Source organism: Coccinella septempunctata, chromosome 2, assembly GCF_907165205.1.
Source record: "Coccinella septempunctata chromosome 2, icCocSept1.1, whole genome shotgun sequence".
Lineage (NCBI taxonomy): Eukaryota > Metazoa > Arthropoda > Insecta > Coleoptera > Coccinellidae > Coccinella > Coccinella septempunctata.
The window spans coordinates 42,326,805-42,342,268 of record NC_058190.1 but is presented as its reverse complement, the minus strand read 5'-3'; the positions used below and the strand labels follow the sequence as shown (position 1 = coordinate 42,342,268).

General features: G+C 34.2%; 1 protein-coding gene across 1 annotated transcript in view; it reads right to left on the bottom strand.

The window, feature by feature from the left end:
- LOC123306645 (microtubule-associated protein Jupiter-like) overlaps nt 1–14,457 on the bottom strand; it is a 63,982-nt gene extending 49,525 nt beyond the window's left edge. The window contains exon 1 of the mRNA XM_044888743.1: nt 14,292–14,457. Coding sequence (XP_044744678.1) covers nt 14,292–14,353 — 62 coding nt within the window. The 5' untranslated portion in view covers nt 14,354–14,457. The remainder of the gene's footprint in view (nt 1–14,291) is intronic.
- Between the last annotated feature and the right edge of the window lie 1,007 nt (nt 14,458–15,464).

Below are 15,464 nucleotides of genomic sequence, written 5' to 3'. Positions count from 1 at the left end.
TACGGAATACCCTATTTTCATTATTGTTTCATAATATCCAGTAATTTAAATCATGTCAATCCAAATATAGAAAACGAGTGCGAATAGCTAAATTTTAGTAAATTTGGTTTCGAAATAATCATTTTCGCTTATAAATATACTCTAATCCAGTAATTCTATAATCAGAATATGTTGGTTGGCAAAACTGTTTTATTGTTATTTATATGAACCGAATAATTGAACAGATACAGGCATTTGGAAGGCATATAAATTGTAATATTGAAATGATGTGAGCGATATTTGATGAAAACTTTTCATTACACCAAACACTGAATACCATGATTTTGACTAATATACGTTATTTGAACACGACACTTGTTTCGCTATTAGAGAAGAATCTTCAGGCGAGGGAACATTTGAAGGTGTTTACCAGTGATATTATTCAGTTTTTAGCTGAATATAAATTCGAAATGGAATAAATACATTCGGAGGAATGGGATATTCTCGTAGTAAACAGTCCAATGGATCGATTAGTATCAGAAATGAAGAAGAACTATTATTTTAACTATTATTTAACTTACTCGAATCCACCAAATATTAGTTATTCGAACTCCAAAACACCTTACCTAGAAAAGAAAAAGTAGATTTATATTCGATGTCTTTCAATATTCATATCAGTATAATATTTTATTTCGAGATGATGGGGCGGACAATGTTCAATACATAGGTGAAAATGAATCATAAAAACGTAAAATATGATCGAAAGTAATCTTATGGCTGTTGAAGTAATAACAAAAGGATTTGTAGTTTTTCTTAGAATATGTAGATAATCTCGACTGTCATATGAAAAGATTATTGAGGTCAAAAGAAACACTTTTTTCCGAATAGGCTCGGTTTTAAAGATACAGGCTGTTGAAAAACCATAAAAAAATGTTATTTTCAGTTCTATTTCTCAAACAGTTTTATCGAATGAAATGAATTTCGGAATATAGTTTTTCATTTATTTGATGAACACAAGATATCACCCACATCTTCCAGTTGTCTCATTATAACCATTAAGTACCATGTAAATACTGAGAATTCAAAGAACACAACTCTTGAAACTATAAGTTAGACGCTATCAAATGAATATTTGAACGTTTTGTGGAATAAAAGTATTCTTCATTTGTATTTCGCCCTTTGCGAGTAATTTTTGATGTTCAAAAATTAAAAAGCATCTGAAATTTTAAAAATTGGGTGCTTTGGCTGAACACGACTCTGTTTAAAAGATCCACAGATGTGTAGTGTCACAGATTAAGCTAGTTATTCTGAAGAACTTTTCGTTTTTCCAGGGGTGGCACAGCTCATTATGAAAACTCAAAATGGCTATATAATTTTATCAGGGCCAAATCGAAAAAACTGGTGTAGAAAAAGAGTGTTTCTTTTGACCTCAATCAATCTTCTTATAAAATATGTGTTCGAGTCAAAGACCCTTTATAGGCAATATAGGGTGTGAATTAATAGTTTTGAAAAAAGTTTGGGTGTTTCGTATAAATTTTTTTTTTGCTTTGATACAACCCCCCTAAAGATGGCACCTGAAAAGCAATTTTTTCTTAGGAGGCAATATCTGCTCATAAATTATTTTTTCTCAAAAACCTTATTTGTTCAAAATGAACCAAGCTATCAAGAATTAATTTTTCAGTGGTATAATAAAAATATGAAGAAAATTTCTCGCGAAACAAAGTTTGATGGAGGATTTTTCTACCCATTTCAATTATAGAATGTATGCTTAATTTCATTCTTTTAAATCATCATAGTCAGATCCACAGGCTTTGCAAAGGCATAGTATATAGGGCCTGTTCCGATATTGCTGTTAGTACTGGCCCGCAATCGAATAACAATAGAACTCGAACGACTGGGCCAATAGGCATCGTTTCTGAAATACTGACAGTACTGTTCAGCAATATCGGAACAGGCCCTTCGATTCATGAGAAAATGTAACTTGGTCAACGGAAATCATCACGAAATCCCTAAAGTAACAACATAAAGTACTTCGCCTGCCTTTCGAGCGAAACATGGAACATTTTTCGAGCAATTAAAGAACCGGTATGTGGATTGAAATATGCAACCAAGTCTGTACCCATAAAGTGGGCACTTTCCGCTATGTAAAGCGCATTGGTTGTACCTTGGGTATTTCAAAAGCCTTTGAACTTGAACGGTATTTCGAGGTTCATTGTCAATGTCAATATTAATGAACATGATGTTGTGCGAAGTGACGTGTGTACTTTGTAAAGACGCCGATATGGGAAATATCTGACAGCTCCTGACGGTCATGTTGGATGGGATATCTATTATATTGCGACATGAAGATGGGCAAGGAAAGACAAGTTTGAGGATATTCCATTCCGAATATTGACTATGAAATATTGCTTTCTAACGATTCTTGCTTGGGTCTTCAAGTCGATCTAGGTAATGATGTCGAAATATTTTTGTTGGTTATTTTATCCTAAATATGAATTTCTTTAAAATTTGCGTTCAATAGGAACTCAAATTAAGTTTCTTCTGCAGTTGTATGAAATGGGCAAGATTCGATAGAATTGAATGGATGGATGATGGTCAAAATCGCATCCTTCTATCTTCATTTATTCTCAAGTTAAGAGTAAAAACTCATTTTTCGGCCTTTTTAATTGTTGCCTTCATTTCATAAAATTTCAGTGATATCGAAAAACAAATATTAGATTCTAGGGACACTTTTTCATGTAGAATGCAGTGGCGTAGTCAGAGATTTTATTTAGTTCGCCACTTCAGTGATATAGTGGTAACTTTCATTTTTTTAATCATAAAGCCTTTGATATTTGTACATATTCCAGTACCATATTATTTTCTGATTCAGAATATATAATATAAGTCGTGTCTCTAGTTGTTCTTCCAATAAAGAGAACTCAAAAACTAGTTCGGTAAAGTTGGTAGTTTATATTCATTAATATGATATGATTATGAAGTTTCATGCTTCTACATATGTTGTGTCAGGTTATGAGAGACTTTGAATATCACTTTCATTCCAGATATTCGGGAAGATGCTTGGAAAATGAGGAAATAACGAGAATTTCCATGACTATTTCATATTTACATATACCCTATACTGTGTAGTGCTAGCACAGCCTGTCTTTGAAAAGGCTATTGAGTATCTACTAGTTGAAAAAGTTTCGGGATATATTCATTTTAATTTAGGTTTGCAAAATTGCCATTTATTTTTCTTAGCTCTTCTAGTTGTAGAGCTGCCATTCAATGCTATCGAATTTTGCCCATTCTGAACTAACTATCCTCAAATGTTTTGATTTTAATGGAAGGCCTTTCATATTTTCGCAGATTATAAAAGACTTTTTCTTAACGAATTCGTATGTACAGTTCAGTGGAAATAATTTGTAATGGTAAGTTTATACAGAGTCACCAAGAAAGAGACCAATCTGTTTGCTATGTGAGATTGGTCCCTTTCTTAGGAATAAGTTCTTAGTTACTCTCCATAAACTCACCATAACAACGAGAAATCATTTCACAGTAACATAATAGGTGAATTTATCATTTACTTTGGACCAATGAGATTTCTGAACTAATGTAACCACAATCTCAACCATATTTCATAATAGTAATTATAAAATAAAGAAATAACCTATCGAGAATTCCTTCGCTAGAAAGGTAGATATAATCCATGCAAATTAAAATGATCCAATAGAGGTAATCAGTACTCAATTACTCCGCGTCTCAAAATTCACCGAACACAATCCGATACTCAACCCACCTATTCGAAAGTATACATCTTATCGGTTACTTCCTCACAGAAAGTATTACACAACATTTTTTTCTTTCTATCCTTTAATGGGCGCACTGCATCGAGGCATTAGGACCGTATCGGAAGAATATTCCGTAGATTATTATAGGTTATCCTTAATGATCTGTAACGAAATGAATCTACAATACAGAAATCTTTTGTTGCGGAATTTGCTATAGTCAATTATAACACCGTGGAAGGTAATCACTGCCTTCTATTCGCTTTGAAGCAGTGGTTCTGGAATATGGTCTCAAGTATACAGGGTGAGTCTTTGAGTCGTACAAATATTATAATAACAGTAGATTAGTGAAGTCAAGAAACACTTTTTTTGTACCATTTGTAGAGCTAAATCTGTGACACTACACACCTGTGCATTTTTTGAAAAGAGTTGCATTCGGTCAAAGTACCCAATTTTTCGAATTCCACAGATATTTCTTAATTTTGAACATCAAATTACTCGAAAAAGGCGCATTATACGAGAAAATATGAAGAACACTTTTATTTTACAAAACCCCCAAAAATTAATCAGATAGCGTCCAACTTAGTTTCAAGAGTGGGATTTCTTGAATTTTTGGATCGAGAGATATAAGTTTTTTTATAGTTTTTCAACAGCTTGTATCTTTTGAACCGAGCAGATTCGAAGAAAATGCCAAAGGAAAAAAGTGTTACTTTTGACCTAAAGAATCTAAATATTTGTACGAGTCAAAGACTCGCTCTGTATAATAGTAAAAACTGGAATAAAATCGAATTCCTGAGGGAAATCTTGAATTCACTCGAGATCTTGCCATTTCCCAAAAGAAATGTGATTTTTCAAATTTTTTTACTAGCTTACTAGATAATGGTCCACTGGTGTTGTCTACATGCACCCAAAATGAGCAAGTTATTTTTTCCTCACCCTTGGTATTTCGATTCTTATATAAAAGTGTTTTTTCCTCACTTACATTCTAGATTTTCAGTGGGGTTGCAGTACAAGTTTCAAAAACACCGATCAACTATCTAAATCTAATCTGATGTCGAAAATAAACCACTGTCACGAAAAGGATCTGTATACCTTTCTATTGGAAACGGATCTCCGCTGAATTATTCTGGAAATCGTAAATCAACTATGAAAATGAGCATGAGGTATGTGAAATTTCCTGTGAAACGGGCAAATGATTTCCGCTTAGGCTTAGATACTTTAAGGATACGTATTAATCGCTTGTCAATTACCCATGTTTGAAAACTTTTAGAACTGAATTTTTTCCATCGAATTCGAATAATTTCCAACATGTCGAAAGAATGAATGGCCTAGATAGTTTTATCGCGAATATCACTAGCGATGTCGTATTTTCAAACAGGGCAATAAACATCAGGAGATCTTACACTGTATCCAAAGGATCCATACAATAAAAACAGAAATACTCAAATCATTGCGCGTTGAAACATGAGTTCAGTAACATTGCTCTTCCGAGAATAGCTAAAATATTACTTGTATGATCATGAAACCCGTAATGAATACTCCTCTGAACCTATTATATTATATTTCGAAGTTTTTAAACAACGGTAATGGGAGTTTAATGTTCCTTGTAGTTCAGTATTAAACACAGAGATATTGCCCATCGGTATTCGTTGTGAGTTCGTTAACCAGGTGTAATATTGCATTGATGAGTGTTAATGAGTTGAAGATAATGATATTGAGATTTTATTCTCTAATCCCAGAGAACGAGTCCTATTCTTCGATTACATCGACCTTTTGAGAAGAAGGATCTCTTCTCATATCATCATTTTAATTACCACCATGCACTATGCTAAAGATAACTGTTTCTGCTTTATGTACTATTCTGCCGCAATATCTGAAAACTAACATTAGGTCTATTCTTCCCAAGAATAAGCGAGTTGGGAAATTTGCTGTTTTTGGGCATTTTATTCAGGATGTTGAGCTCCTCGTTAGATTTGTATATCAAATGTCCTCCAGAATATCGAATTTTTGTCACCTGAAACCTCTTGGAGTGTTGATCTTCGAGAAAAGAATAATAGAGCAGGTATGGCCCTTATAGTTGGGGAGCCCAAGACGGAAATTTGGGATTTACTCGAGCGTGTCAGATTAATATAAGGGGAGATACCTTGGACCCTGTAGAGTACCTCTTCTAGGAATTAGACCTTCATATATGGGGAATTGTCTAGGACAGAATAGTAAAAACAACAATCAGTGTACATCATCGATCGTGTCAGATTAAGAGATATGTGGCTAATCACATGTTATATATTCTCTTTATCTGACAATTTAAACGTGACCAAAATGTGTGGGATGGCGCCAAAAAGAAGTCAAGTGTACCTACATTCTCGAGCTCGATGTCTTTTTTTCTCTTTTTTCTTATTTTGAAGCTTGTGATTCATTAATAATGGAAAAAATATAATCTGACAGTTTCAGCAAGCCGACACAGTAAAAATTGGCCATAAATTTCACAAAAATCAGTTTTTCTTGAATTATCTATTCACCTGGGCTTCAATTTGTTTTCGCATTCATTATAAAAGTTGTTAAGCATAACATTCCTTACAAATTTTGTCCGAAGCAATTTTTCCTACCTTTGAACGTTTTTGGGATGAATGTACATTAGACTGGATTTCTACATTGACCTTGGACTTTCGCATATGTGGCTAAGCTCCTCGCCCTCTAACTCGAAAACGGTTAAGGGTATGTAAAATTGCTTCAGACAAAAGTATGTATGTATAGAATTTTATTATCTACAACTTTCATGATTAATACAAAAACGATTAGAGGTACAGGAATGGAGATATTTAAAAAAAGGCCTTATTATCATCTTTAAACTGTCAGATTAAGAAAACCCCTACTGATTAGTGTCAGATTAAGGGGTGAACACGTCTGCAACACCGAGATTAACCATATGTATGAAAATCTGACACGCTCAATATGTACAAGTTACGATTTTTTCTTGCATTTTCAAAGGACCGCTGTGACCTTGCGTCACGTCCGAAATGTCAGCGTCTTGAAAAACAGCTTCCTTCGGGTTCAATTAACATATCCTCTAAAAATCTGACACGCTCGAAAAAATTTTTTTTTGACCATTTTCAACTCTTCTGTACGGCCAGCTCCACCACGCAAACTGTCAGATTAACATGAATTTATTATCGCAGAGACACGTAGGGCATATACAGTATCTTAATCTGACACGATCCAGTATGTACACCTGACGATTTTTTTTTACTTTTTTACTCTTCAAAAACCTGCAGACGGTTTCCCCACCGCTGTGGGGATACATCATAGAACCTTTTTTTCTTTCTATACCATCTAATCTTCAAAATCCATTAGGTTTCCACGACGCTCGAGTAAATCCTGATTTAGCATCGTCGGCTCCCCAACTATTACAATATGACTTTTCTCTGAGCATTTTATGTCAGTCTTCTTGCAGAAGTATGCTTCTGAACAACCCCTTATCAGCTGTGGTTTTGCGGGGTCTATGAAAATAGAAAGAGTGTTCTGTAGGGTCTGGGCTTCTTTCAAATGTCTTTTGGAACTTCATGCAGTATGAAATCAGTGAATTAGTTACTAGATTACCCCTGCACTAGACGTGTGAGGCACTGGCTTAACCCAATCTCAGTCAAGGGGTTGTTGATGATTCGTCATCTACCCCATCAGGATCTACTCGCTTCAATACGAGTAGGGTCTTTTTGAATTCATGAGGAAAACATACCCCTCATAAGCCTGTCCGAAGAGATCTACATTCTACAATCTAGATTGATCCTTCTTCCAGTCAGCAGCATATAATCTCCGAGAAAAGAGCACTTTTCAACGATCCAATTACTTCCAGTTTAACCTATCACAATCCGTGCTCCGGACAAATTGATTCCTACTTCAAACCAAATTAAGAAGTAGTTCTAGACCGCAAACGCCACCGTCAGCCCAAGAAGGCGGTTATTAGACGTCTCACATAAATTTATGTATATTACATTCTAATAGAGATGTAAACATCACAATTATAGAAATGAGCCGATGCTGTTTTAAATTTGATAAGATGTGGCCTGAAGAAGCTGTTTCATTCGTTGGAGGAGCCGGGGGCTATCATGAATATCGGTGTTTAATCAGGTAGCACGTTTGCGGCGAGGAGTAGCGATGTTTCGCTCGCAAGTGGAATAACAGACAGGTCAGAGTTCTCGTGTTTCACAGACGAATCGTACTTGAGTTATAAACCTAAAGATACAAACCACACATTGATGTTTCAGAAAGATCGATATTTTAATGTTGAGCCAGTAATTTTTGGTCAATCATATGTAGCAGAAACAGACAGTTAAATGATACCCTACCGGCTGGCTCCATACATAATACGAGGAGGAATTTATATCTAGTTAGCCTAGACCAGTTCCACGCTTAAAAAAATATTGCGTTACCATAGCAACGAACAATAACTCATTAGAAGTGTCGGTGTGAAGTTTGAGGCCAAAAAAGTGAACCACAGTTACGTTATAAATTAAAAGAAAGAAGATGTCCACAGAAATTGTGAAAATCGAAAAATTGGAGTATCGTGCCATCATCAAATACCTGTATTTAAAAGGGTTAAGAGGTAAGCTTAATACCCCTGGTGATCAATGTCCTTCGAATATGCGACCGTGAAAAACTGGACTGCAAGCTTCAAAAGAAGTAAATTTTCCATTGAAGATGATGACCGATCGGGAAGGCAAGTTTCTGTGTCAGTCCTCGAAAATATCGATGCAGTTTATGACATGATTTTATAAGAACGTCAAATTGGGCTAAAACGGATATCTGTAGCACTGAATATTTCATACGAACGAGTTCATCTTAAAGTTCACGTCATATGGACATGAGAAAAATTGCTGCAAAATGGATCCCCAAATGTTTGAATGTTGACCGTGTTGACGTGCAAGGGTAAAAGCATCGCGTTCGATCTGTGCTCGATTTGAAAACAATATAGACTTCTTAAACCGAATTGTTACTATGGATGAGACTTGGGTACATTTCTACTACCCAGAAATAAAGCAACAATCGATGGAATGGCGACACTTTGGTTCACCAAGACCTAAGAAGTTTCGTGTCCAAAAATCTGCTGGAAAAGTAGTTTTTTAGGATTGCCATGGAGTCATCATGATTGATTGTATGGGTAGAACAATAACCTGAGATAACTAATCGAAATTACTGACCAGTGTACGGGAAAAATTAATGAGAAAAGACGCGCTCCTGCACACAAATCTCATGTTGCCATGCAAAAAATTCGTGATTTAGGGTTTGAATTACTAGAACACCCCCTTTATTCACCAGTTTTGGCTCCATCCGACTATCATCTCTTTCCTCAACTGAAAAAAAGTTTAAAAGGTCATAAATTTTTTTCCAACGAGGAGGTAATAAAAGCTGTGGAGGTCTGGTTTGCAGAGCAAGAAGAAACATTTTTTTTGAAAGGTCTAGAGACGTTGCAGGTTCGCTGTAATAAATGTATCCAATTAAGGGGAGAATATGTTGAGTAGTGAAATATTTCGACATTGAAATTTTGTTTGATTCTATAGTAGGCTAAGAATTTTTCAATATATCCTCGTATGTATATCGTATTTGGCATACAACAACGTAAAATTTGTTTATTGTACTTGATGGTTATGAACTTACTGAATGAGATTATTGATCGTGACTTTCTTCAGACCACTCAAACTCCTTATATTTTAATGATATAACACAATTCTCAAGACTCTTCTCGTGAACAAAAGCATATTCATTCAGATATAAACGAACCAACAGAGTTTCATTGTTATGAACTAGCTAGGTTCAACGGATTTGAACAAACAAATTTTCAGTTTTACGATTTTCTAAGTACGACTATTAAATCTCGACTGCGTAAAGTCATTTCGAAACGTTGATTGAATGCTGTTGGTCCTTGATGGACTTCACCCTTTTTCTGGAAGCTAGTTGCTGTTGAATTGTAGAAATAAAAAAGATAGTGTATGAATTGGATCTGTAGCCATGTTATTTTGAAGTGAAAATTTTCATCCAAAAAAAGTTGTGAGAAAAAATATCTTAGAGGTTTACTATTTTAATCCTTTCTGAGCATACTTCAAGGTTGGAAAAGATTCCAACATGTGTAATTGCATTGACAAATGATATTTGCCAAGCTTCGTGCCTTTAGCTCAATATACAGGGAAAATAAATAAGAAAAACTTTTCTGGGGAAAAAAATTTTATTCCAAATACTCACTTCAATTTTCACGAAGAATAACCCCTTTCATTTTTCCGTTGTGTTTCAGATACACCCTGTATATTACGATTCTTTGGAAATGAATAAAATTGCTAGTGAGTCGAGTCATCTTTTGAGGGAAGGAAGTTTCCATGGAATTTTTCAATAAATATCTGTTTTCTCTCTGTTTTTTTTAATTCCACTCCATGAAACCCATTTCCAATTGAAAATTATGATCGCTATGAAAATTAATGACAGAAATAAATCCAGCAATCGAAATGCAGTCATCCGTACTTAGGTATTAATTCTTGTTTCCTTAAAATTTCCATTGTTGTAGGAGATTGAAATTTATCATTTCGGAAGTAACAATATTATTATTGAAGAATTTTTCCTACGCTTTTTGTAGAACGAAAAGTGCGTCATTCAGAAATCTCCTATAGACTATACGGGCTATACGAGAAAATTCAATCAAGAAAGGAGAATAGAGAGAATGCCTGCAGACCGCCTTGTTTCATCAAATGGAGAATAATAGTCGGATCACAATAGGAACGAAAGTTCCTTTTCAATTCACGAAATATACATCTAGCCGAAATTATATTTCCCTTCTATTAACCCAGTCGATTTAGTTTTGAGAACGTAATCGTCGAATCTCCCAAATTAATTTACCGAACACAAATTCGTGTTCGCTTTCCTCATGGCTATAAGGTTTCGTGAACATTATACTTGAAATCCTATTAATGAACCATTGCAACAATCGATGATATCCGTCCTTTTGTTGTACCAACAAACGGTGAACCGATTTCTTTCGATGAAAGGTTTTCTCGATTTTGTCTACTTGAAGAAAGGTGGCGATTATTTATACTTTCTCTAATGAAGAAAACAATATTTCTTTCATTATCGAATGGGATACGTTTTCGTGGGTCATTTAGCCGGAATATAGTGGAGATATAAAGCTATCTTTAGACGTTAACGACGTGTTTCGACTGTCGGAATCATTTCTTACGTTTAAAACGTCAAAGAGTCTACGTGAGAGTGCCTTTCCTCCTTTGAGTTACATCAAATATAACATGGTCATAATTCAACGAAACATGGCAGGAAAAAAATGTTTCTTATCCGACTGAATAAAAAACAGATGTTTACGAATCAGATATTATTTTCAATAAGGTACCTACTAATTATTGCGATTCGTAGACCATGATTCTTCAACAACTTCTTATAAAAAACTCATATCTTTGGTATTCACTATTCTGTAGAAATATACAGGAACAGGTCAATTTTTATTTTGATTTATGCGATTTACGTGAAGGGTAGTTGAGTTTTTCAAATGGCAACCCTAACCTTGAGTGCTAGAAATGAATATAATTTTTTTTTCATTACATGGATCAAATGATAAAACTTATTGAATCTGAGTTTTTTCAATATTTATGTATTCATGGTACATGACAGAAGTTCTGGATACATTAAGCGTTATCAAAACGTGCCCTTTTCGTAGTGTAGTGATTAAAGCATTATGAATGAAAACTATTCATTTTAGGCCTTAAATGTTTCAATGAAAAAGAACTATATCAAATAGGCAGAAAGGTATCCATCAGACAAAAAAAATTCATGGCATGCCATTCGAAATGATGAAGTTATGGACATGAAGACTTGAAAACTCTTGAGGAATTCGATAAATAAATCATACATTCATCTAGAACGTTTTTATAGATATGATCTCTAGTTAAAACAATCATAACCATGAAATTTGTTGGAGAAAATGGCCAACGTCAGATAAATTATAACAATTGGGGTATTTCGAAATCAGAATTATAAAAGGTCCTTTCGTTTGCATAAAAAGTGTAACACTTTTCTACACTCGATTTTAGTATTCGTTTGCTGATTGAATTTACACCAGTGTAGAGGAGGCGTAGTTTATCTACTTCTCCTTTTGACTATGTGTGTATAAACTACACTTCCTCTACACTGGTGTAAATCAAATCGAGTGTAGAAAAGTGCTACACTTTTTATGCAAACAGAAGAACCTATTATGTAGATTCAGAATATGATATAGAAAGTGGATATTCTCATTTGAAAAATCAGGGTGACATAATGTTTCACCTTTTTTGGAGATAAAGTCAAAAATAATAATTTTAGCTTCTGTTGATTCCGAGCCCAAAATTTCTAAGAGTTATCGAGAGATTGCGCATTATTGACTCAACCTGTATAATCCCGATTAGCAGAAAGAAAGGAACAAAGACTAGAAAAACTCATATCGTGAAAGGGAGGTAAATGGGGTAGAAGAATTGAAAGTTCTTGTAAAACTTCCAGAAGACCAATCACAAAACACCCAGTATTATAATATTTAAACATTTATAAAGATTTATTCTCGACAAATTAATTAATGGTTGCTAATTTTGTAACGTACCTACATTATGATTAGTGATAGTTTTCGAAAAAAGGTTCTGGAATTGATACACAAGTTCCAAATATCTAGACCATAAACCGATAGGTAATGAAATTTTTTCCTGAAATTTTTCCCGATTAGTGAAGCCAGAATTATTCCTCTGACTATTCATCCAAAAATCTGTTATTGATACAATTCTTCAATCGAAATTTATGTCATCAATTTCTCATTATTTTTTGACGCTTTCTCAGATTTGAAGATTTTTCTTCCATCAAATCATGGTACCTACTATGAATGAATAATATTTTGGTCAATGCTGTAGTTATGCCAGTGAAATGATATTTTTCAGTACACCGTGAAAGAGACTTTTTTAATATGAACGGTGTTTGAGGCAGAAAGGGTTTCTGAGTGGGGAATCACCACAAATACAGCAAAGGGTTAATGACATCTCCTTCAATATCGAGTTTCTCGTAATCCCGAATGTAACACTTATGCGGACGTTGCTTCGTTATCGATTACTTTGCTCGCTACGAGCTCCGGAAAGAAAGACAGGTTTCCCGGTGATATGCAAAGTTTAGGGAGGTTGATACCCCGAAAATCCATAATAGGAACCTCAAGTTATATTAGTAACGGTGTTGGAAGCACTTCCTCAAGATACAAGACCTATTTTTTGATAAATTTGTCACCATAAAACAGATCTATCATAGTTCATCATTTCCAAAGTCTGCGAAACTGTTGCGAAGTGAAGTTGAAAGAAAAATGTGGATTGTTCGAGCAATCCTCGAACATCTTCTTGAAAAAAAATTTTTTTACTTCGCCAAAGACAGGTTGAGATAGGACGTGAATGAATTGTACCTAATACACCGTAACATAAAGATGGCATTTCCACAACCATAAACGTCGTAAAAATAAATATTTCGAGTGTCCATCTTCAATACTGATTTTTTGAATGTTTTATATCATCAAATTTTGAACGATACTTGTACTGATTTTCATCTACACTTTTTGTTAACATCAACATGAAATTTCCAATTCGAGACTATATCAGTTTTATTATCGGTATACATACTTTGTTTATCTTTTCATATTTTCACTATATATCATTATTTGTTCGTTCCCCTTGTTAGAATAATTCATTTCATTCAAATTTTTAGAATTAGGGAATGAGAGTTGATTTGAAATATTTTTGCCCATATTTTTCCTATTTAAAAAGACGTATTTTTCGACAAGATACATCGTGACTCTATTTTGAGGTTAGTTTTAGAGATTTTGAAGAAATTTTACTTTGAATATGCATGCTTTACGGAAAAGTCAATGAAGGAATTAATGCCATTCACAAAAGGGATTTATATGTTTGCTAACAGTTTTTTGTTTGTTTTCAGACTAATGAATGAAAATGGCATGAAATTGTTTTTTGAGAATATCTGCTTCATTAACCAATTTAATTTTGGTTTCGATGTTTTCTGTAAACCAAATCTTAGAGAAAAATTTCACTGCAGGATATAATATCTCTAAACTGAAGGAAATATTACCTTTAAAATATTTTCAGCCACTAATCTTAAGTATGAATTTACCAACTACAATTTATATTAGAACTGTTCGACCTTACTTTGAATTCCTATTGAACTTTTCCTAACATGGAAAATTCTAATTGACATTTCTTCATCATAAACTCAAATTATTTAATTTAATTATTATTCTGATGAAAATTAGTTTTGATCTGAAATGATGAGATATGAGTTGCTCAGTTACATAAACATAAGAAAGAAGGATTAATGAATGAAACAAAAGGAAATCTGTAACGAAATAAGAGTTCAACTTTGCTAGACAGAATTTATAAAATCATATTGTATAAACGGACGAGAGATTGTTCTGAATATTGAATTGAGAAAAATAATTTGTAAATTAAAAAAAATTTGACATTCATACTGAAGAAAATGAGATCCTACCTTTTTTTGCTGTAGCCAACTTTGTCCAATTCGATGTGCCTGTAAGCAGCGTAGGTGGCCATGATCACTGCGATAAAACAAATTAATGAGAACACCGGTAATGAAAGAAATGAAGACCGTGAGTTAGCGCGCTGCACTTACCAACAGCTGACTGTCGAGCCCGCGGCTCTGCAGTTGTTTATATAGCCTCCTGCGATCAGTCTGCAGAACGGACGGATATGCGTCCGAGACGCCTATCCTGATTTTCAGAGGTTTTCAGGAGTGTTTTGACGTCGACAGTCGCAGGAGTCTCAGGTGGAATTGCTGATAATCGAATTTTCACCTTAGAAAGGGTGGAATGGGAAAAATAGAATTGGCACCTCTCTGTTCATCGTACGGTAGCATTTTTCCAAATTTGGAAGGAAAAACATCGTAAAATAGGCGATACGAAGAAAGAGTTGATATAAAATGAACAATAATGTTCACAAAAACAAAAACAATAGTTTATAACTTGAATGATAATTATGAAGCATCTACATATATAAAATATTAATATTCTGAAATTAACATTTAGCAGCTCTAAAGTGCGATGACATAAGTGTCTCGACTGAAATTACTATACATTCATCAGAATTCAAGAAATTCTCAGAAGATTTAGAAGGAACAAACATAAAAAAAAGACAACAATAAAAGATATTTTCAGTTTATGCCCTATGGTAACAGAGGTAGCAGGAATGAATATGGAAGTATGTTCGTGGATATATTGAAAAATTCTTGGCTAATATAGAACCAAACAAAAATTCAACATATTCTCCTCTTAATTGTATACATTTATTACAGCGAACCTGCAACGTCTCTAGACCTTTCAAAAAACAAATGTTTCTTCTTGCTCTGCAAACCAGACCTTCACAGCTTTTATTACCTTCTCGTTGGAAAAAAATTAACGACCTTTTAAACTTTTTTCAGTTGAGGAAAGAGATGATAGACGGATGGAGCCAAATCTGGTGAATAAGGAGGGTGTTCTAGTAATTCAAACCCTAAATTTTTTGCATGGCAACATGAGGTTTGTGTGCAGGGGCGTTATCCTGCGAAAACAAAACACCTTTGGATAGCTTTCCGCGTCTTTTCTCTTCAATTCTGTCCCGTAGAATGGTCAATAATGTCGAATAGTAATCTCCGGTTATTGTTCTACCC